This window comes from Corvus hawaiiensis, chromosome 4 (genome assembly GCF_020740725.1).
Source record: "Corvus hawaiiensis isolate bCorHaw1 chromosome 4, bCorHaw1.pri.cur, whole genome shotgun sequence".
Lineage (NCBI taxonomy): Eukaryota > Metazoa > Chordata > Aves > Passeriformes > Corvidae > Corvus > Corvus hawaiiensis.
The window spans coordinates 57,530,140-57,554,081 of record NC_063216.1 but is presented as its reverse complement, the minus strand read 5'-3'; the positions used below and the strand labels follow the sequence as shown (position 1 = coordinate 57,554,081).

General features: G+C 35.7%; 1 protein-coding gene across 22 annotated transcripts in view; it reads left to right on the top strand.

Moving 5' to 3' along the window:
* Positions 1–23,942, top strand: part of CADPS2 (calcium dependent secretion activator 2) — a 294,051-nt gene that overhangs the window by 254,763 nt on the left and 15,346 nt on the right. For 15 of the 22 annotated variants that reach the window (XM_048300707.1, XM_048300693.1, XM_048300690.1 and 12 more), the window contains 4 exons: positions 2,927–3,001; positions 6,242–6,325; positions 6,440–6,472; positions 15,985–16,092. In XM_048300707.1, the coding sequence (XP_048156664.1) occupies positions 2,927–3,001; positions 6,242–6,325; positions 6,440–6,472; positions 15,985–16,092 (300 nt within the window). Of the gene's footprint in view, positions 1–390; positions 406–2,926; positions 3,002–6,241; positions 6,326–6,439; positions 6,473–15,984; positions 16,093–23,942 lie in introns of all 22 variants that reach the window. The other 7 variants (XM_048300706.1, XM_048300689.1, XM_048300691.1 and 4 more) reach the window with 1 other exon arrangement.

The window sequence follows — 23,942 nt, the reverse complement described above, 5'->3', positions numbered from 1 at the left end:
CTGTGAAATTAAAATGGTATGCTATGTAGATTGGTGAGACCACCAGCAAAAAATTAAAACTGTTCTTTCTGTGCTAATGCAATAGCAAGTAATTTGGTTTGTAATTTGTTTGATTTGGTTTTGGAGAGATGGTAAAAACATTTTTCAGAATTTGGCAATAGAAAATGTATGTCTGCTTTAGGCACCTTCACAATTACATTTTTTGGGCATATTTTTCTCAGTTGATTTTTGCATTTCTATACTGTGTTCTTCATTTCATTGACTGATGTTTTCAAGTTAGCACGTTCGATGTAATTGTCTTTTTTTTCTAATTCAATGAGACATTCATCATTTTCCTGTTATACCCTGTCGTCTTTATTTTTCCTTTTGATTTTCCGTGACATGAACCAGTTTGCTAGTCAATGGGTAAGTGTCTTTTCATTGTTTTTTAATTTATATCTTTTTTGTTTAATATTAACAGCCACTTTTTATTTTAAATGGTAATATTGCTTTTCATGTTAATTTGCTAGCCAGGCCCTCAAAATTCGTTTACAGTCTGACCGTGCAACAAACTGATCATCAGCTTCTCAGTTCTTTCCTTGTTCACCCTGCAAGATGATTCCAGATGAAGTCTTCACTTTTCTGCTTTTCATACCCAGTGTCCTGTCTTACCAGGTCCCAAAGTTTTGAATTCTTTCACCTCTCAGTGAGGCTCATCAGAAGTAAACCACAGCTAGAAACTCTTTGTCTGAGCTGATGCTGCCATTTCACCTTTCATATGTGTGCAGGCAGTAACTTGCAAACACACACTTGCACATGCTGCTTTGGGGACAGGCAATATCAGTACCTCTAGTGACCTGCAGACAGATGGCATAACCCCCTTCTCCAGGATATGCCATTCTTCCTGCCTGCTCTGAATTATCCCCCTGCACTCTCTGCCTGTCCACTAGGAGCCAAAGTTTAGCCACGTTCTTAAAGCCTGGAGTCAAATCATCTTCCACGAAGATCTGAAGTTTTGTTTTGCTGAGGGTTACTGTTTTAGTGGAAGTTAGCACTGGAGAGGAGTGGGTTAGAATATTTATGATCTCATGGTTTTCAAAATAAATCATGAAAAAAAATCAGATTAGTGTAATTTAAAAATTATTTCTAAAGAAATGTCATGATTTTGGAACCTTGTGGTTTTTGAAAAGCTTGGTTCAGTTCTTTTTATTCCTTGTTCAGAAGTGAAGTTACTGTTTATACTTCAATTCTACAAAATTGTATTTGCTTTGTTGTGAGAAAAAAAAGAGAAAAAATAGAAGAAAAAAACCAAAAAATATAGGAACTGATCTTACATACATAAATCCATTAATTTAATGTACTGTGGAGATAAAGCTGCAGACACTTTCTGGGAGAGACAGCTGTTTTTCATAGATCATAGGAGTATGTATAGTTTCGTCATTCATCAGTGGGAGAATAATTGTTTATAGTTTCCAGAGAGTAAGAAACCATTGCTTTGTGAAGACTTGTAAGCAACAGATATCACACACTCTTTGGGGTGATTAGACTCCTTAGCAGATCAAGACAATATTATATTGGTCAAGACATTAATGTGGTTGGAATATAATATATATGAAAATGTAGAAAGTTCTTTGATGTATTTCTAATATGCTCTTTTACTGTTCCAGTGTGATCACAGTTGTTTGCCTGAGTTGTGTATTTACATTTTCCAAGTGTTTTTAAACTTTAAAAGAAATAAAAAGCAAAAATTAACGTTTGGTGTTGGTACCTGTAGCAGACACGTATATGTGAACAAACACGTCTCATGGTTTTATTTTCTCTTAATTTAAACCCAAGTTCAATACCTGTGCTTTTTAGAAAACCATTCCTAAAAATATTCAGCATATCAGATTTAATGTTTTGGTTTGTATGGCAACTCTGAAATGGATGAAAAATAGCCTTTAAAAACTTAGGACTCTGAAAACTATTCAGGTGGCAGCTGCTAAGTTAGGCTAATGTTTACACTGACCTCAGTACTTTTACTCCAAGCATTATACTGTTAGCTGTTCCAAGTAGTCTTGAACTAGGAAGATAGGGTTAGTCTTTACAAGTCACATTTTCTGTGAAGTGGCTATTGGGGACAGTCTTTGCTGTCACATAAATGTTTCTAAAGGAAGAATTACTGTTTAAATTGATGTGCCTCATTGACAGAATGGGATCCCTAGTTCCTATTAATTTCAGAAGGGAACTCAGTAGGATTATCTAAAAAGTCTTTCAGATTTATTTTAAAAGCATTTACTTAAAGGTACCTTCTTTATGAAAAAACTAAAGAAAAAGTCTATGGAGAATGAAGTCTGTTTTATTATGCCTTCTATGGCCTATTAATTTGTTACCATCTATTCTGCTTTGTTGATGAAATTTTAATTTTGCCCTCGCTTGAGCATATTGTAAGATTTGTATAAACTGAAGCTCACTGTGCTAACCAAAAGGCTCTTTCAGGATGAACAATTGGAGCTCATTTTATTTCTAGAGGACATTTAAAATAACTTATGAATGAGAGTTGTCAGACATGAAATGCTGTATTAATTAAATCTTATTCTAGTCTTTTTGCTTCTCCAGCTAAACCAACCCTTTAGAAAAAAATACATGGCCACCTTAATTATATAGGAGAAGACAAAAAGTATCCTTCACATTCCTTCGCCTGAATAAGTATAGGAACTCAATTCATCTAAATAATAACCCCATTAGCTGCTTAACTCAACAGTGTACATGGGAAAATCTTCAACACAGAATGTAAGAAACTGTTGATTGGGTGGATCATTTTCAAGGGTTTGTTCTTCTGATGTTCAAAATGATAATTTTAAGTAAATCTGATCTGGCAGGGTTATCAGCTTTGCACCATTTATGACTTATGACAAAAGTGTGTGTTCATATGCATGATAATGCTTTTTTATCTCTTGAAATACAGCAACAATACCATTCAAAAATAGATGACTTGATTGAAGAAACTGTTAAAGAAATTATTTCACTTCTTGTTTCAAAGGTAAAATTATTTACATTTTAATTTCTAATACAGCAGAAAATGGTTGAACTTTGGAGATGTCTTCAAATATCACACAGTTTTTCTATACACAGGAAAATTGTGGAGGACAACGATTTGTAAACACAACTTGTGCAAATAGTACTGAATTTACAAAATTAAATTTTATAACAATTGAGTGAACAATTTCTATGCAATCTACTACTGAGATAAGGTTGCACTCTTTTTCTTTTGTAGATATGAAATGCTAGCAGCTATTAGAACTGGTAGGACTAAATTTTGTCAATATTGTCTCACATAATACCATGTGTTATTTTTTTTAAGTTTCTTACATGAGAACTTTCTTCCTATCACTTAGTATTTAAATTTTGTATTTAGAGGTGGACAATATCCAGAGTTTCAGTTAGTTTAACTTTTTAATGATATTTTGGTCCACAAACTGTTTAATTAAAAATGTTTTATAAGTTGTTGTTTCTTAAAATTGATTTTGTAGGCTTTTATATTTAAAAGAAAATGTTTTGACATGATATAAGGACTTGGAGAATAAGTGAAGAAAACTTCGTCGTCTTGTCTTTCTGTAGCACCTCTACTCCAGTAAAAGTCTTAAGGTTTCCATCCCCAATGGTTTGAAGAACACAGCAAATAATGACAGAAAAGAAAGATTTTATAAGAAGTTTTGTTATCTATGCATGGCAAACTACCCAGAAATACCTGTTTTTCAAAGTAGGATAAATGAGCCATATATTTACAATTTGTGAGTTAGTGACAAAAAGTAAGACTCAGGTCATATTTTCATCATGCCTTCATTTTTGCTTGTTGTGGCTTGCTGGGGGGGTTGGGGGGTGGGAATCTGCTTTTGGATTGGCACCCATCAGTTGAAGAGGAAGGCTTTGTAGGATCATTACAGAAGTTTAAACAAAATGAGTCCATTTATTAATAACTGTGTAGAAACCACACATTTTTGGTCTAAAGGGAAGTTTTGACATAAACATAGCTACAAGCAATTCAGCTCAACAGTTTCAAGTTTTACATGTTGCCTACCATGGCTCCAGTTTATGGTTTTAATGTTATTGGAAAGGAAGAGGAAGAAAGGGAAATTTAATCAGAACAAATCATACTATTAAAGGTTAAACTTTTTGATTTTTTTTTCTTAATATCTGAGATTATAAAAAAGGAAGAAAATAGTCATATTCCTTCTGGATTTATGTACAAGAAATTTTAGAGACAATTGCTGTCAATACAGAGGGATTTGCATTATTAGTTATCACAGTAACAACAGAGATTGAAATCTCAACATAGGAAGCAAATATTCCATGTCATTGGCTGATCACTGGAAGCTTAACCAGTGTCTCCTCACTTGAGACATGAAATACCAGTGACATCCTGATTCTGAGGTACAGAGGAAGGCTAATGTTTAACTCTTGGTTTTAGCCAAGAAGAAAGCCCTTCAGTGTGCGTGATAGCCATATGCATTCATCTTTTGCATCTAATGTATTTTCATAATTTTTTAGCCTTTACCTCTGTATGTCTCCTTTGTGTCCAAGTGGAATAAGCATTTCAGTCATTGTTTTTAGCTGCGTACCAGTCTAAAGCATTAAAAAATCACAGGAATAGCACAAAACATTGAAACAAAGCACAGTGTGTGTCAGGGTAACCAATTCATAGAATGTGAGGTATGCGCAGAAATGCTCTTAGAGTTTCACAAGTCCATACACTGACATCTCGGAAAACAAGTTTCCAGCTACATAACTTAGCCTTTTGTTTAAACAGACATCCTTGACACTGAAGTGTTTTGCTCTCTGTTATTTTGTGTCCCACTTGTGTCAGATTCATATGTTGGCACTGTGGACACCATGTTGTTTATGAGATCAGCCTTTTCCATAGTAGACCTTTGCACAATAAAGTTGAACACTTTTCTGCAGAAAGAATCCTTATCAATAAGATAAAATGACTTAAAGTATGAACAGCAGCTTCTTACAGGAATGCAACTGCAAAGCAGAGAGCTGGTATTTGGTCTAATAAAGGGGGTGCAGAAACAACTGCCACTCTCTTTTGTGATGTGGATTTGTTTTTTGATTGGCGCCTATGTGCCGGTGTCTTAATTAATCACTGTAAATATGACAGGTTAGATTGATAAATGACAAATGTAGGTTTGCACTTGCTCCTGCTCCTTGAACTGTTAAAAGCAGGGCTTATTGCAAAGTGATGATCTCAGTTCCTCTGGAGGTGACACTGTTGTGACACTGTTACAGGGCCCATTAACAGCATGCCAGATGGAATTTTGTTCTGTCCTCACACTCATAAAATGATACTCTTAGTTGTGGGAATGACTGTGTTGGGAGCAAGGGATGACTTTTAAAACAATCTTTATATAAAGTGGAGCGCAATTTATATGTGTAAAATAAATGTGCATGAATACAATGGCTGACAGGTATTTTATGTTATATACTGTGAATTACTTGAGCAACATCACAGAGGGATGTGAGAAGGGAATTTGCTTTAAGGCAAGTTTGGGGGAGTTCAAACATTAAAGCTGTATGTAATGCTGTTAATAAGATTTTTTATTTTGGTCAGAAAGAAATTTTGGCAAAAACACCTATTCATTCCTCTTACTAAGGAGTCACACTACTCAGAGAATAGCAGGTGAAAGTACAGGGGAGAGAAACCACACCACAGCAGAGACTTTGGGCATACATTTTCTTGCCTCCTTCTTGGCCATGTTGCAGCTCAACAGCTCATGCTGCTGACAGAAAACCAGTGCTATTACACTTTCAGGGGAAATCAGAGCTGGTTTTCTATTTAATAGCAAAGATAAGAGAAACATGATATCAAGGTAACCACCTTTAGCAACTGTGTTCCATCATCTTTGAAGCTGTGGTCCTAGAAAGTAGCATGTGATTTCTACCCAAAACACCTGCTGGGTACACACACTGCTATATTCAACCACTTTCTAGAGGCAGAAATGTTGTGTTGGAAGCAGGCCCACCTCAGGAGAAGCTCTGCGTTGGGTTTCTATTTCTACGGTGGCTCAGCAGTTTCCATCTGCTTGATCAATAAGTGAAGCTGCAAAAAGAAGATTGTCTTTGATTTCAGCTCTTTGTGAGACAGAGAAAGTGATCAGATTTACAGTTCATATTGCCCTGCTGATCAATACAAATATGAGAAAGAAAAATTCACATTCTCATTCCAAATATTTAGTTTTAACACTGTGCATTTAGATTTTTCTCTGTGCTTTTCCTCCAGGTTGTTTCAGTGTTAGAAGGTGTGCTGTCTAAATTGTCAAGATATGATGAAGGTACTTTCTTCTCATCATTAGTTTCGTTCACTGTAAGTGTTTGGATTCTCAAGGGTTCTGTTCTTCTTTCTGTGCATAATTCTGAAATTATGTGCAATTTGTAGTAATAAGTACTTACTGTGTGTTTTATGCTTAATTTTCTAAAGGTAAAAGCAGCTGCCAAATATGTTGATGTTCCGGTAAGTATAATCCTTTTAGATTTATTTATTTTAGTGTTCATAATAATTCAGAAATTAGGGGGGCTTTAGCTCACTTTTTTATTGTTGACATTTTGCTTTCCTACAGAGATTCGTTATAGCTTTACATAGAATATTTAAACAGACACTACAACCTTGAGAGGACATTTCATTTCCCTTGTGCAAAACTCTCAAAGCAAACCATGGAAAGCATATTCTCAATGCACTTTTTCAGTTGTGGAAGAGTGAAGATTGTAACTTAAATACTCTTTTGTGGGGGTCTTTCCATAATTTGGATAAATTGTTCAAATGTGCAGTATTGGCAACAAGTAAAAGATTCATACTTGAATATCCATTATTTCTTGATTTCTTATTTCAGGACTCGACTTTGCTTATTTAACCCCTTGCTTGCTCAATTTGCATTTGATTTACCATTGCTTGTGCAGTGTTTGTGTGCTATAAGTAAAAAATAAAGGGGTAACTGCTGGAGTTCTTTTATACATAAAGTCAAAATTCAGCTGTTAAAATATTTTTATTTGAGTATGATAGTAGAATATCTTTAAATAAGAGAAGAAGAAGTTGCGTAATATTGTCATTTTCACTGTCAATATCCCTTGTTCTCTCATAAGTCTGCATTCTCATCCCTTTTTAATGCAGTTCTAAAAAAGTCTTATTTTCCAAGCATAGCAAAAAAAGACCACAATTACTACGTACGTGACAATTACTATGTAAATGAAAAATATTAAATTAAAATACAGATGAATGCCACATATGCTAAACTGTGTGGTGGCCAGCAAAACCTTCAGCAGTTCTATCCTGAAAAATACAAGCTTAAATGATTTTTTTTTTTCAATCTGTGCATGTTAAATTAAAGGAAAAACTTCTGTTTCTGGAATTTGTTATTTTGCTGTCTATATTTGTGTTATTCATAATTGTAATATTTCTGTTGTTTTCAGATGATGTTTTCAGACTTTTTTCTTATTTTGTTGCCTGGATTTTTTTTACCTTTATAAGTGCTCTTTTTTTTTATAAAAAAAGAAAACAGTAGGCTCAATCTTTCATTCAAAGGAATGACCTCGTATCAAATCCAGTTAATTTAATTTACCTCTTGTTAATCTATTGTGCTGTAGAGCAGCCACAAAAGGTCCTTGGTGAGGCACTTAAGACCCAAAGGCCTAAAGAAAAAATTAGTGGACAAACTAGAAATTCATTGACTTCTTTCAGGTAATATGGAAATCTCTCCAAATTACATAGGATATGTGTGAGGAGGAGACATCAAAGTCTTTTACTATTGGCCTGGATACATTGATGTTGAAGTTCACAATAAAAATGAGACTGAAACCTTTGCCACAAGTTCGGGGGAATATTGCAAATAGGGTCACACAGGGATGCACTTACTGTTCCAGAGAAAGAGGGAGGCAGAGCAGGGAGATGGTTGCTGGAGTCCCACTGCCCTTCTCACATTCACTGAATGATGGTGCTTGGCTTGAAGAAAGGACCAAATTATAGACAGGCTGTCAGGATCCTTGCATTATTATCCTGTCTTCACTTTGCAGCTTTCTCACACACCTTTCTCACAGCCCAACATTTAAACTGGACTTTAGGGCCACAACTATAAACTACAAATGTAAACTGTACTTGAGAGAGGCTGTGGATCTGACCAGACAAAGGTTTTCCAAATTCTGTAGGGCTTTTTACCTGGATTGAAAGGTTTTCATTTGCGGGGATTTGATTTTGCTTCTTCACATTCTTTCTCTTGTTGTGAAGATGCAGTTGAGGCCAAGAAGTGGACAAACTAGAAATTCATTGACTTCTTTCAGGTAATATGGAAAATCTACTATCATACTCTAATAAAAATATTTTTCTGCCCTTACTGTCACAACTGACAGCAGCTGTCCAGTCTGAATATGCCCTGACATCACAGTCAGGTTAAAGTGAAAACTTCCAGCTGCAAGAGGAGGCTGAAAGTCCTCACATCACAAGGTCATCACCTTAGCTCACAGCTGAAGTGAGAAGTGGAGTGAGGGGCAGCACACAGGGAGGAATGTACATTGAGCTCTTGGTAGTGTGATGGTAACCTAGCAAGCCTGCACTGAAGCTAATTAAATGCCTTGTGGTTTTATTTTGACCTAATATGTTATAAAATCTCTTCTTGTCCTGCCTTTCCATATAGCTGCATATGTGAAAGTTACTTAAAAGTGACCACAGTCAGCTCTTTCTTTTGATGTAGTTACAAATATGTGCAGACTTGCAGTGTGTTAGACAATGGCATTCTGCCCCTGTGACCCACCTCCATCTGAATGAGATCACTTGGTGCATCTAGGGGAGAAGGAGGGGCAGGGAGTTTGGGGGTGTTTTTTTGAGTGTGTGGATTTGACAGAGTTTTTGATCTTTGATTACCAGGATTTGGGAAACAGTGAAAAATATGCTGGATGCTAGTGAAATAAAAATAACTAGACAAAAAATATGTTAGAAGAAAAAGAAGGTAGTACTGAGCAAAATGTTTCAGAGAGAGGATAAGAGGTAAAGGAGATAAAAAAGTTAAATAAAAGATAAATAAAAATAGTAAATTATTCAAAAAGAAGGAAGACATTCCTGGATGATTCTTGGTCATTTTGAGGAAAGGGTTAATTCTATTAATATTGAGAAAGGGTTTAGACAATAAATAGTTGGACATGAAGGTGCACACTCCCTAGACTGCATCCCTCCGTTTCTCAGGACCAGGGTGGGAAAGATAGACACAGACTTGTGGTCCGTTTAGCAGATAGATTAGTAAAAGTGCTACCTATCTTTGCTGTGTACCCTTCCATTCATTAATCTTGCCAGAGAATTATGATTAATTACATCCAAAAGAACAAAAAAAAAAGGTGGTTTTGTGGATTTTTTGACTGTTTAAGAAAACATGCAACATAACCCTTAATTTTTCAGAATGCCCTTTAAGAAGTGGGACGTATGCAGTCCCAAGGAGCTCTCATTGTTTTCCCCAACTATGCAAGACTACCCAGACTAAGAAGAATAACAGTGATGTCTTGTGATTTCCTAAAAATAATACTGAAAAAATCTAGTTGCTGTTATGCTCTTCTTATTGGTAATTGTCACGGTACACAAGGCTCTGCAGTGGAAAAAAATGTGGCTGATGTGCACGTAAAAGAAACCAAATGTTTGAGGAAAATAACATAAATGTTACAAGTAGTGCATGGAGGATGACATTGGTTCTCTTCTTAAAGATGTTTTGATAACTGGGAATGCAGAAGCTGATTTGAATACACAGCTCATCCAAATCCACTATAACCCTTCAGTAGTTTCTCTTAAAGTCCATGCAATCTATAGGAGATGTAGAAGTACAGCCTAATATTTTTCCTTTTTTTTAATATTCTGTTCACAAAGCAAGTTAATTAATGAGAATAGGGAAAAAATGCAGTAAAATTGAGGTAAAAAAAAAGTATGTTGTTAATCTCAAATGATTTATTATTCCTTAATCATGTAGATAATTTCATTGTGTTCAATTTCTCATCATGTAAGTCAGTTTTGCATACAAATAATTGTGTCTTTAGCTGGTCATTTCTACACACATTTGCTGCATTGACAAATACAACCAGAGCAATTACTCATACAAATTGAGCATCCAGTTACATGCTTATGTATATACTGCTTTTTGTTCAGAAAGGTATGTTTAAATCCCTTTGTAGGAGCCGGTGATCTATGCCAGTTACTTAAAGGGCACAGAAGGAACCTAATCCTCCCTCTCTTCATATGGGCCACCTGTCATACCAAGTGCAGAGAGGCCATTTGAAGGAGCCAGGGCTGACAGCAGTGCACAGCTCGCACAATGCCAGCCCTCTTGCTCCACTCTTGCCTTTATGTGGGGATCAAAGGTATGAAAAGGGGCCTCACACATGTGCCAGCATTTGACTTATGGGGTCTTGTAGAGGCCAAAGAAGGAACTCTGCCTCCTACCAGGCAGATGCACATGGGGACCTTCCAGATACCTTCATTTTCAAATATCACACTTGTACGGCATGGCCTCATTTAGCTGGTTTTAAGAAGCAAAAGTCTTTTTGAGGGAAATAAGTGTTTATTCGGGTGTGGCCATACTGTACTAGTCATTTTTAAGCTGTATTTGCTTGGAGAACTCTATTTAGAAATAAAGACCGCAGATGAGTCATTATCCTTATGCTTAGGGCTTCTCTTGGCTTCCTCCTCCTCAGTATACCCAGACCTGGGAACTGGCCCTTCTGTTTTCTGATCTGTGAAAACAAGCTATTGTAGAATTGGAGGGAAATCCTTGCAGCATCTGTTGTAAGTCAGCAGTATATTTGATACCTCTTAAACAGCAATCAGAAGGATGACTATTAATGAGTAGGAAAGCTAAAATAACATAGTAAAATACAACTTTTGGTGGCAGGGGGGGAAACATATTCTAATACCCAAATGTGTCATAGGGGCTGTGGTATCTTTTGAAGACCTTTTGCACTAAAAATCAAAATCCTGGTGCAGACATTTGCATGCCTGTGTTGCCCCATGAATGTAATGAAACTATATGTGTATGAAAAGATGTTTGTGTAAATGCTTGCAGAGTGATAGTTTAAATTTTCCATGACACTTCTCAAAATACAGACATTTCCTCTTTGCCAAAGTTCCTTTTTCTTTTCAAGGTGTTTTTGAGAGAGAGGAAAATGCGTTGCATTTTTTCATTTAAACAAAACAATTTCTTTCGTAACCATGTGAAATTAAAATGTTACCTTTATAATAGACTGATTATGCAAATTGTGCACCTTCCTGCCTAGCTTATGTATTTAATTTTGTAAGAAATGAAGGGGATGACGATCTAGCCATGAATACTGGTAGTTTTTATTCCAAAAATATTTTAATGATATTTTAATTCTGTTATTCCAAAGCCCAAGTGATGAGCCTTGCAGTACTTAGAGGACCTTCAGACAATAAAATTTTCCAACATGCTCTTTCATTTAGTGGTGGACACTGAATAAGGAGCTCCAGTGTTCCTCACAATAGCCCCCTCCAGCTCATCACTCCTTTTCATTTCATTGTTACATCCACGCCGTAGTTAAAATTACTCCCTCCAGGATGCAGGGGAGGGGAAAGAGGTGGAGAGAAGAGCAAACACAAAACTGGATGAAGTTTTTTCTTGTATAGTTAGTCTCTAGCATCTGTTCTCCTCTTTGAAACATTAATGCTTTAGCAGGATAGCAATCAGTAAAACTAGTTTCTTGGGTTCATTTAATACTTTCTGATGCTAAGAAATGTTCTGTGACAAATGTCAAAGTGAGAATAAACATAACTCAAGCATTACAAATGTACATGATTTTCACTGAGAATTATGCCAGACTGTTGCATTGCAAAATGTTGTTCAGAAACATAGGTGTAGCTCTCCTGTAGGAAAATGGCTAATATTAGTGGCAGCATTAAACCCATTACAATCTTTCAGCAGCAAAATATTGGAATGCCTGGAAACTAAGGAAATGCAGCATTACTTCTTGCTAGGTGCTTCAGGCAAATATTGTGAGTGGGAGGCATGCTTGTCAATCATAGAACAGCTTCTACTACATCGTGGAAAGTGAAATAATGTATTTTAACATTTGCCTCCTTGTTACATAGACACTATGATACTGTTTTCCTGTTCAAATGGGGAAAATTAAGCTATTTCTTCTTTATCTGAATTTATTGCTAAGAAAAAGTGCCTGGCAGTCAGGACCCACCTACCAGTGAATAGTAAGAGACAACCTGCACCTGTGGGATTAGGTGCAGCAGCAGGAAGTAAGAGCACTTCAGTATATAATTAACAAGGATTTTTAAATTTTTTTTTTCCCAAACAGCATGTTCATCTTGCCAGGTTAACTAGTGATTAACCCTAAAAAAGAATGTGCTGAAGCCTATACCCTTGTTTAAACTCATTCACTCGCCAGTGTATTCAGTTACTTGTGTAACCAGTGACAAAGTAACCCTATTTACAACTCCTAATTTCCTGGTATTTTATTTGATGTCTTTGTGTTTCCAGTTTCTCTATTCATCTCTTTGTCTGCTTCTCTTTCATTTTCAGATAGGCAAAACATCTTGTCTGCTGTTCTGAATAAAACAAACTTATAATAACTTTCTATCTATTATATAAAAGCCCACCTTTTTTCTTGGGGAAACTTTCAGACAATCTTTTTTATACTTATCTGGATAATATACCAGGTTAAAATTTTCTCCCAGAGATGTGCAAATAACTCTTATTAACTTCAGCAGATGTTCTGCCTGAGATTCAGAGATTTTTTTCATATTGAGTATAGATGTGGAGACTGGAATGCTTTAGTCTTTGCAATTAAATGCCCCCTGTGACAGTTACTTAAACTTTATCTCAGTTTCTATTTGTTTGTCTTCTAAGGTACATTAAATTTCTTAGTTGTTGTTTGTTTGTTTAATTCTGTGTTAACTTGGGTTTTTTCTGATGCTTAATAATTTAAAACAGATCAATAGAGGATCATGTAATCAGAGGTTTCTAAATAATATATAAACCCTATAAAAAAAAAGTTAATACATTAAATGTACAGCAATAAAGCTATTTTGATGCTTATAATAGCTTTTTTCTTCTTCTTCCACATGTTTGGAGAAAACAAATAAATTCAATGCATGTAATATGAAGAGATAATGAAGTATTTGATATACTGTTGGTTCATTCAATGTTTAATGTGTACTTTGCCCACCACAAGCAAAGATGGTTAACCTTCAGTGATTTTGGTGAGGTTTAAAACAGAGTTATGCCTCGGGGTATTGATAATCTGCCTTACCCAGACTTACTTCTACTGTAGTCAGACACTGTTTAAACGGAAAATTAATTTTTTTTTCTACAGCAATTTCAAAGATAATTATCCTGCACACATTAAGAAGGATGAAGTGTTTTAAAGAACTGTAATTCTAATTGGTAAATGTCACCAGCTGTTGCAGTTACTCTTACTTGTGTATATTCTTTTAATGATTACACTCCTGTGCCACAAGCTACATGAAAATATATTCACTAGGTGTGAAATTCCCATATGTCACAGCTTCAAGACTAGGTAAACATCTCAAAGATAAGGGAGAGTTAATGCTGATGGGAAATGTTACTTTTCTTGCTTTGGCTATCTGCAAGATGAACATTTTTATTGAACTTAGTAAAAGAAAAAGTTCTGTTAATTGGAGAACCACTAGGTTTGAGAATTCAGTGGAAGATTCATTAATACATTTCACTATATATCTTCAAGAACTATAATCAGTCTTTCATTTGCTAGATTATCTCCTTCACCCATCTCTGAAGATTTCAAAATATTTTTCCATTATTCATCCAACTTAACTCTAGTCAAATTCCTGTAAATTCTGTATCAGGTTTTAGAAAGTATATATGGTTTCACTGCCGATTGTATTCTCTTGTGCCATCACAAATGAGTATACTAAGGTAAAATATGGAGTTTTCTGTTTTAAATCTGCTTCACTTTGTGATTTGTCTTAATATAAAAGTATTTCTGTCACATTTTAGTGAAGGTACTTTTTTATGAAGGAAATCTATTGATTTCTGTCAATCAGGTTTTCCAACAGAAAAATATTTTGTCTATTGAAATCTTACATTTTTATTCTATGCTTAGGATTGAGGTGTGCGATGCAGATGTAAATATAAATGGTCCTGCTTTCCTCTTAAGAGTTTCATCTAAGCATATATAGATGGGATAAGTTTTTGCAATGAGATTTCATTGCCTCTGGAATGACCAATCCAAGTGTGCAGGAGATAGTTCAGTTTTTCACTGTGAGTTTTGGAGATGCTACAAGTGTTAAAGCTGGCCATCATTCTATATTTAATGGTTACTTTTTAAAAATGAAACTGCCATATATGCACACCTATAAATTAAAATCTTTTTATTTTGGAGCATATTCCTCTAAATGTCTGTGGTAGATTCAGGATAAAAAGACTTGAACCTCATAATCCAGGAGGTTTCACTCACTGAAGCTTTGAGGAGAGAATGCTGTCATCCAATTACTGTAATAGGATGACAGCAGTTTCAGGACAAGGTATAGTATGGACACGTTGCACCTCTCCTTCCTTCTTGTGCTCAGACTTGTTCATATACATTACAAAATATTACATACAAGGTAATAAGAAATAAGGAAAATTTGAAGTTGAATATTCACTTGCAGACTAGAAAGGAAGCCTTAATATAAAATTATATTTAATATTTTAACCATATGAGCATGTTCATGCATACAGGCTTTTAAAATAGGCTAAACATTTTACAGTGTTGTTTGTATGCTGTTTTCAGACAGCAGTTTCTGAGAAATAGACATGTCTTATGCTTGGGAATTCAGGGCATGCGTATAAATGCTTTTGTCCTCCTTCCCTAGAACTATTAATTATTCTGTATGGAGTCTTAGCAAAATCTGGATCCTTTATAAGTGTTAAGGCCTATGTTAGGGCTTGCTATAAAGTATTATAAAACTTAGCATTCTTTTGCATGCCAGGAACATTATAAGCTGTTATTTGGGAGTAATACTTCTACAAGCTTGCTCACACAGAGGGCATTTGCAGAAGACTTCCCAAAGTGCCTATGTGCATTCTTGGTTCCTGTTAGAAAAAAGTGAACTCCTTACCAGCTCTGTGTACACTGCCAGTAAAGGGCATGTTGCAGGCTGTTAGGAGTGTTAGTGTGGAACAACTTCTCATGACTACGGAGATCCAGAAGTCACAGCTGGACAGCAGAGAGCAGTTTCAGCCACCACTGTGCCTGTCCAGATGTACTATCACATACACACAACATGTCCTAGCCTGGCTCATGTTTGCGGGTGTGGTATAAAAATTATGCCTACTCTGCTATTCATACGGAACATAAATCGGTACAAGAAGGGAAAAATGTTGGTCCTTTCTCCTGCCCTAGCCATCCTCTGGGCTGACTGCACCACTGCAACAGTTTACAAAATATAAGGGTACAGGACTACTCTCAAAACAGCCTTTTTATGCTGTTGCTCTCAGGGATGTGCTTGAACTTAGTTTGGATTGCAGTTAGTTGAAGCTGAGCTCAAACACAAAATTCAGCTGTAGATTGGAAGTAATAATTACAAGAAATCTTAGTCAATGAAAAAGGAACTGAATGCTATTTTAAAGCATTTTCTGAATGTGATAGCAGGATTTGGATCTCCACACTCAGGCTGGAGTGGCTATCTATGAAAGCCTCACCAACAAAAAAAGGGGAAGATGTCCACGTTTACCATTGATGTTGCCAGAGCCAAGACTTCCTTCAATTGCATGTGGCAGTGTGGATTTATGACTCAAAGCATCCATAAATTAAAATGCATAGAACTATATTGATAGTGAAACCTCCTGAACATGTTAAGTAACCAGAATTCCCAGCAGGTTTTGTTAATACAGTTTATAAATTTGTGAACATTGTAGCATTTGTTTTCATTATGTTTAGCTTCTTCTGAGTCTCAGTTGTTGAAGGGTCTGTCTTTCCCTTCCTGTTACTTTCTCCCCTCACTTTTTGTCTTCACAGAAACCAGGAATGGATCTAGCAGACACCTACATTATGTTTGTTCGGCAAAACCAGGATATCCTTCGAGAAAAGGTCAATGAGGAAATGTACATAGAGAAGTTATTTGATGTAAGTAACTACACTTGCAAAGTTTTCTGGTATCACTACTACATCAGAAGGGATAAGCTGGACTTTGATGTTCAACAAGCTGTTTAGACATTCTCTGTTGATAATTTTTTCTTTTGCTCATTATTTACAAGCTTCAGCTGTCAAGGGTGGCCTTTCTTTAAATTCTGCATGAAACTTTTAAGTGCTAGAAGGCAGAAATAAAATTGGTAGAAGACTATTATTTGAAATAGTAATTTTTGCAATGTGAGTAGTTGAATTATATTCCATCTTTTGATTTTGAATTCATTAATGGAGAGAATTGGATTGGTGTGGTTTGTGAATTCCATTGTAGAACTACTTTCCCTAAATTAAGAACTTTTGTATATCACTGCCTGCTTGTGTGCAGAAAGAGTGTACAGATGCCAGGTACATCTGTGGGTTAGACTGGTCCTTCTGTGGAATGACTTTTATAATTTTGTTCTATGGATTTCTAGTTTAAGACTTCTATTTCTTAAAGTTGACTTTATAACCATTTATTAAATTTTCAAACTCATTTTCAAAATTCTGATCTGACTTCTGCAAGTTCAGAGTAATCTTCATCCTCAAGGTGCATGCAATAATTTCCCTCAGTTTTGATAATAACTTCTGCAGCCTTCTTCCATTCATTCCTTTGCCCTGATTCCTCATCTTTTTGTTAGAAATGATCACATTTCAGTTCACTCAAGTTCTGACCACTAATTTATGTCTAGTATGTCGTTTCCTTAATTGCCTGAAGGAGAAGCTGTAGGCAGCTGAAATAGTACCTTCTGTATAAATTTAAAACCCTACACATGTAAAATATATGTAAAATAAAAGTTATTTAATGATAAGTTTGGATCAGTTTACGTGACAATTGTCTCAGTCACAATTATATAGGAATTTGAACATGGAAAGAAGTCATCTCTAGCACTGTGAAATGGAATTTATTACAAAACTAATTCTGGAACGGATTATAGACTTTGAAATGTATTTATTTGTGTCATCTCCTAAGTATTTTAGAAAGCTTTGCTTGCAGTTTCATTTAATTATGCAAGTTACAGCAAATGTTTTCATAACAGCAATTCACAGCCTTTACTGTGACACTACAGTTGTGGCAGTCACAGAATGTCCCATAACATAGACTCTCAGCCATGGTATGTCATGTCAGTGTTTGTTGTTTGTTAGACTGGGTGGTCAAAATAAGACTTAACTCTCAGATTTTGTATTTCCAGACACTCCCAGGCATCTTTACAAAAAAAAAAGTATCATCTGTTTTAATAAGCTAAGTGCTAATATGTGTGAAAAGAATGATTTTATAAAAGCTTTGATGCCCTGCAGGGGTAGAAAAATTATCATCCATCCAGCTGGCACCTTCACAAAGTACTAAAACCGTATTAGCAACTTCTGCTTCAGTTTGCTTTTGCAGTGAATCTGCAAGCATATGTTTCATTTTCAAGTTTCTATTTTTTTGTTTTTCTTTGGGGTTATTTTTGCTTATGTTGTCATTTTCTGCATGTTAATAAAATTATCTGCCTAAGGCCAAGTCTAACTCTCACTGGAGAAACCCCATTGACTTTTTTGATGTAGTGGGATGGGTCTGAGTCTCAGACTGTGTCCTCAGGGGGCACTGGCCAGCGCCTGGGCACAGGCCTGAGAACTGTCAAGGGATCCTGCACACCACTGAGTCACCAGCACAGTTCCTGGCATGATTTTGGCTTACCACTTACACAAGGACAGGGCTTCAGCAGGGCTGGGTTAACATGGGTTAAGGACCTCTTCCGAATTTGATTTCAGCAATTAATCTTTTCAGCAGAAGAAGGCATCTCCTGTGTGGATGCAAGTTCTGATACAGCACTTTCCTTTGAGTTTGCAAACCCATTTCTGTCCTCTTTTACTCAGTAGTATACATTGTATGCTGCCGTGACCAGTGCTTGTATCTGTAAGAAAAGAAAAAAGAGGTACATGATTTGTATTTTGTGTATCAAATATCTATTTGTGTCTTTATTTTTCTTTCTGCATGGTGGTATCACATTTCTATGTAACATCACAGTGGGAGATATAACTGACTGGACAGATGCAGATAAAAGCATTAACAAGTAAGGAAGCTCATAGGATGCAGAAATTTAAAACAAAGTCATCTCCCTCTGTTAATTCACCTTTCCTGACATTAATTCAGATTTAGAACATTATGACTGAGCAATATTTTGCACATGATTTTTTAAAGGGTTTTCTAAAATTATTGCTTTAAGAAAACCTATGTACTCTTTTTATAAATTCAAATCTATCAAGTTATATTTCAATAGAAAGAATAAAATATATTCACATTTTTATGCAAATATACTTGAAGCCATTGGACTGGCTAGAGTTGTAGATCACAGTTGATTTCCTCTTAAAACACACTCAATTAGTATCAGCTAAGTAATCATCAGCTAAGTGAAAGATGAAAAGTACACTTTCCTGTGCTTCAGCCAGGGAAAAACCTCATCCAGAATAACAAAAAACCTGACTGTTCTGTGTGCTAGAGGTCTTAATTACAAACATAGACAGGATCAGGCCTCAGACACTATTTTAATCCCCCAAAAATGTATAATTGTGAACTATTTTTGCACAGATTTTACTGGCTTGATCCAGGGCTGCTAGATGCTAGCAGCTGTTAACAGTGACCAAGCAAACAGCATGTATATCACACAAAGTTTTGTACATAACAAAGATCATTTAAATTCAAGAAGAGCATTGATACAAGTACAAATTCCTGCCAGTGAGTCACAGTATGTTAAGGCTAGGAGTTGTACTATTTTTGTTCTACCTGAGAAGTCTCAAACTGGAGAGAAGACAAAAAAATAAGTGGTGTTTTATGTGGTGCTTGGTAAGCCTGGAAAAGCAGTGCCGTGCTATACAAAATACAAAAGTAAGGAGAATGGAATTTAAGCTTGTGATATGAACCCTTAAATATGAAAGAGGTTCAAATCTCCAGTGACTTTGAAAAAAGACTGGGCTGGTAGTTTCTTCTGCAACACTTTTAAACCATTAAAGTCTTGTGCTTCAGTCCATTTTATGATCATGCAGCAGAAGCAAGGTGAAATTTTTTTTCCTTCATTTCCTCTGGAAAACTCAGCTTCTTGATACATTTCGTTACTACCTCCTCCAGAAGGGCTATAGACAGTAGGCACAGCAATATGTCCGGGTGCTCCTGGTAGCATTGATCTCTCCCAGGTCAGTGTGCCACCTTCTTGTTCTCAAAAGTGGTCACCAGGTCTGAAGTCACAAAGAGTTTTCACTTGGTCAGTTTATCAGAGACATGGGAATTTTTGCCTTCCTTTGCAGTATGGGACATGATCTTCTTCCTGAAATCAGCTGGGAATTTTGCTTGTCAAATTCCTTCTGTCACAGGGACTCAGGACATTTATCTCCTACTCTCATGCAGTTACAGCTTATGGTTGACGGGGGCGATGGAGAGAAGTGTTTGTTTTTGACATCACATTTCTTAAAGAGCACTTGAAATTTTTGTAGTCTGTTGCACATGATTAAGCTCTGCAGTAGCTCTGGGTTAATGTTTTAGAAACAGTATATTACTTGAATTTTATTTTTTTGTAAATAATTTTAAAAATACTTGTTTTCAGAAAAGACAGTAAATCAAGTTGGTCAATGAAAAAATTAAATATTTAGAATATAATTACACAAACCTAGACTAAATAGAAAATATTACTAAGTATTATTAATGCCTCCTATTTATAATCTGTTTCATGGATGATGCAAGAGCATCTGTGTAGTCTATCAAAAAACAGTGCTGTATATTGATCAAAAAGTTATTATATTTTAAAAATATCCAACTATGGAATTCCCATGGGATCTGGTTCTACCTTCTCAAAATCAATAAGTGTTTTACCATTAACTTTGATAAATGCAGTGCTGTGTCCATAAACATGCCAGGTTATTCCCATTGACTAGACTTAGATTCATGTTTCTACTAGAATTTTTAAGATGGGACTAGTAAATCTTGAACTCCTGAGAATTTTAATATACATTAGACTTGTAAATTAAAAACTATTTCCTTTAAACAAAATTGGATTTTGTTGACAAACCTCTTTGAAAAGCATTTTTTTAATTTCATATAGAGCTCTGTTAAGACATTGATGCAATACTTACTTTCTGTAGTAATATGTAGTTCCTAAGTGCCACCTGGGTAGATTCTCACTTTCTTGTACCTGTGAATTGCACATGAAGTATGGATATTCCTGTTTGAACACAGAAAAAATCATTCCGGACATTTTTGCTTCAGATTCCTTCTTGATGTATTTGCCCTTGAGGGCACTATATAACAGGTTATATTTGTGTCTGTTGTGGACAAATAAAAATTCCAGTTTTATTAAGACTATATATACAATGAAATCTTTATGCAGTAAGTGATTGCTGCTCTGAGAAATAAAGATTGGGTTCAGAGACCAGCTTTAATGCATCAGTGTTCAGCCATTGATACAACTGGAAGGGTTTCCAATTTTTTTAGGATTTAATTTCTGGGAAAGCTCTTCCCAAGTGTACCATAAACACATAAAATAGTCAGAGTGCACATCTTGAAAAGGTCAGGACTGGCAAAGAGGTGCCCTTAGTTATCTTGTACAAGATGGCACCTGTGAGGAGATATTGGCTTTGGCCCTGGTTGCCCATCTCCTCTTGTGGTTTGATGCAGTATTCCTGTTGACTTTGGAGGGACTGCCCATGTGGGAGGACTTCCTGGAGGCTGTGGCCTCATGCATGGTAACAATTCAACAAGCTGTGTAAGAGATGTAAATGGCAGGGAACTAATACAACTGTCCTTAGAGTGCAGAAAGACTGAATGTCTTTATGAGCAGTTTAAAAGCTTAAGCACTCCAGATTTACATAGCTGGCTTTGGCTTTTGTATTTCAAAGGTTCAAATGTAATGTGATATTCTTTTTCTGTTGAAAAACTGCTTGTATTTTGTCTGGAATGTTTATTAAAGGCTAGTGGTGTTCCCATATTCCAACCATTATTTTCATTTTCCATTAGCAGCAGGGATGGACAATTCAAATTCAATGATGTACTTGAGATAATTTGAGGTCTTAATTATTCTTCAAAGATTATTGTGTCATGTACTCTGCTCTATGGCTAAAGGGAGATATGAAGTACTAATTAGACTAATTTCTGTTTGCCATCATATCTACAATCATATATTTAGTAAATGCTTTATTCAGTTGCCTAATTTCTACAGGTTTTCTGACCTCTTACCAAAAAAAAAGTGTTTAAAAATGTGCAAATCATGGTGTTACACAGCCAAGAGGAACACTTAATTTGAGTTTTCAGTAGCACCGACTCCTTGTGCTGTTTGTGTCTACTTCAAAAGCACCATTTTTGTAGTATTTAGTATTCAACAATGTTTTTCTAGAAAACTTCAATTGTGATTTTTTTCCTTATTCTCAAATTACTTCCTGTCACGCTAATTTTAATAAGTAATCTTCACTTTTGTTATGTAATTATTTGCAAGTGTGTGATTTGACAAAAGCTCTACTTGGTTAAAGGCCACATTTGAATCAAAAGCTGTGTTTGTATTAACCTCTCAGAAACGTGAGAGGACCGTGCCTAATTACTTAAAAAAATACTAAAAAAAATGGATTGTAGCTTGTTGATCTTCTTATTTCTTTGATAACTCAGAGTAATCTTCAAGAAATATGTGGGCTTCTTTCTCAGATTCTTGAAATTTGATCACAGTGCAAAATTGTCCTTTGGCGCAAACCCAGAAATACACATCTTTGCATGATGCACCTGGACATATGTGGCAGGTCTGGTAGAATCAGCTAATTAACAACACAGGCTTAAACAGGCACCTCATCTGGCAGTGTAGTTAGTTGCCTGATGGTGCTCAGCAGGATTTGGTAGTGCTTTTTATTTTTCTATCCTAATGGTCTGCTGCCCACCTAATTTTGCCTTATTGTCAGCCACTACTTACCGCAGCTTGAGGCCCTCCCAGGAGGCTAAATTATTATCAAAGGATTAGGGAGATGTAGCCTTGCAGCTCTGACATTTCTGATTACTTGTCTATGCCAGAACAGTAATTAGCTGTGACTAATTAAGAAAAATGTTCCTGCCATAGAAAACCATTTAAAAGAACTGAGAAGTAGAAAAGCAATTGAAAAGCTGAGCAGTGCTCAGATTTGCCGATGCTCTTTAGATTTTCACCAAAGTCTTAACTCATCTTTAATTACGTCTCTTATTTTATAGGGAAAATAGAAAGCTCGTGATATGAGAACCACTCTGCAGTCGTCTCATGATCTAACAGAATTTTTTGTAATTTTGAAACAGTTGTTTCTTTTTTGGTAAAAGAATTTTAAAGAAGACTGTAGACAATGTCACTGAAAAAGTGAATTATATTGACATGCTCAAATATAGGAAACTCTTCTGCAAGATGGAAGCAACATCTTGCAAATTTACTGTTCAAAGTCTTTTTAAAGTTCACTAAATTGTTCCTGATGTTTTCAAATAGACTTGCCTCATTTTTCAAGGTAACAATCTCTATAAAAGAAAAATAATTCATTTGAAATCTGAAAAATGTAACCTCTATCAGATTTCATGTAGTGTAGAAGTTTTCTTTGATATTTTTTTTTTCTGGATTATGCTGAGAGAAAGAGTGCCCGCTCTTGGAGGGTGCTGATTATGCTGCTATAACTGCAGCAAAGCTCACTACTGTTGAAATCAATAGGACCACAACACACTTAAAGTAAAGCATGTGCTTAAGAGTTCATGGCTTCAGGATCAGAATATCCAGCACTTTGTAGGGTATTTTATACTGTAGCTGATAGTGTTTTCTCTAGAGAAACACAATGGCATACCACAATGACTGTATTTTATATGGTTTTGATATGATACGCTTTCACATCTTCATTTTTTATGCCGTTTTTAGTTCCTGAATTTCCATTTTGTTGTTGTTGTGTTTGGTGCACACAACCCAAAAAGATATAAAAATTACTTTCTCAAGACATTAAGTATCATAGTCCAGTGTGCATTTAATATTAATGGAATGGATGTCTGACACCTTTTTCACACCAATTCAGTCATATTACTTAAATTTTTCCAGCAGGTGAGTAAGAAACTATGAAATAGATATTCTGATACCTTGCTCAATGTGCATGAGTATAAAAGGGAAATAGAAGATTATTTTTAGGGCACTAAAACCCATAGCCTGATACTCAGAATTCCTTACACTGTCCTGCTCCCTAGTTTCCCTGGCTTGTGTGAGAAGCTCACTTTTTGGAAAGAAAAAAAGAACAATGTATAAATTGCTCTTAAAAAGAAATTTTAAATGAGTGTTACGAGTCACAAGAGGAAAAATGGGGAGGAAAAAAAGCCCAAACTTAATATTTTAAAGCCTATCTGATTTTTTTTTCCCTGAGGGGATTTTTTCAATCAAATAGAACTACAAGGGGGTTTTGCATGTTTGTTTGGGGAGGGGCTATAATATTGGGAGCTTCCAGTACAATTCCCTCATATGCATTTCTGGTATATACTATTCATTCATTTATTAGCTTAGTTAAATGCATCTATCCATCACTCACAATATCCATTCACTAAAAACAATAACAATTCTATCTAATGAAAGAGAACTCCTTTCAACACCCAGGCACAATTTAGTCCTTTAACCTTTTTATCCTGCTAGGCATAAAGTAGCAGCATCTCATTCCAGGCACTGCACTTTTTCTTCTTATCTAGATGGCTTGAAATGTGTCCAGCAACTTAATAGAATCAATTGAGCGTGGACAACTATAAAAATATAAAATAGCACTGAAACTTTAGATGAGTCTGTCAGTAAGTGTTAACTGTGGCTGCAGCTTTCACATTCTAC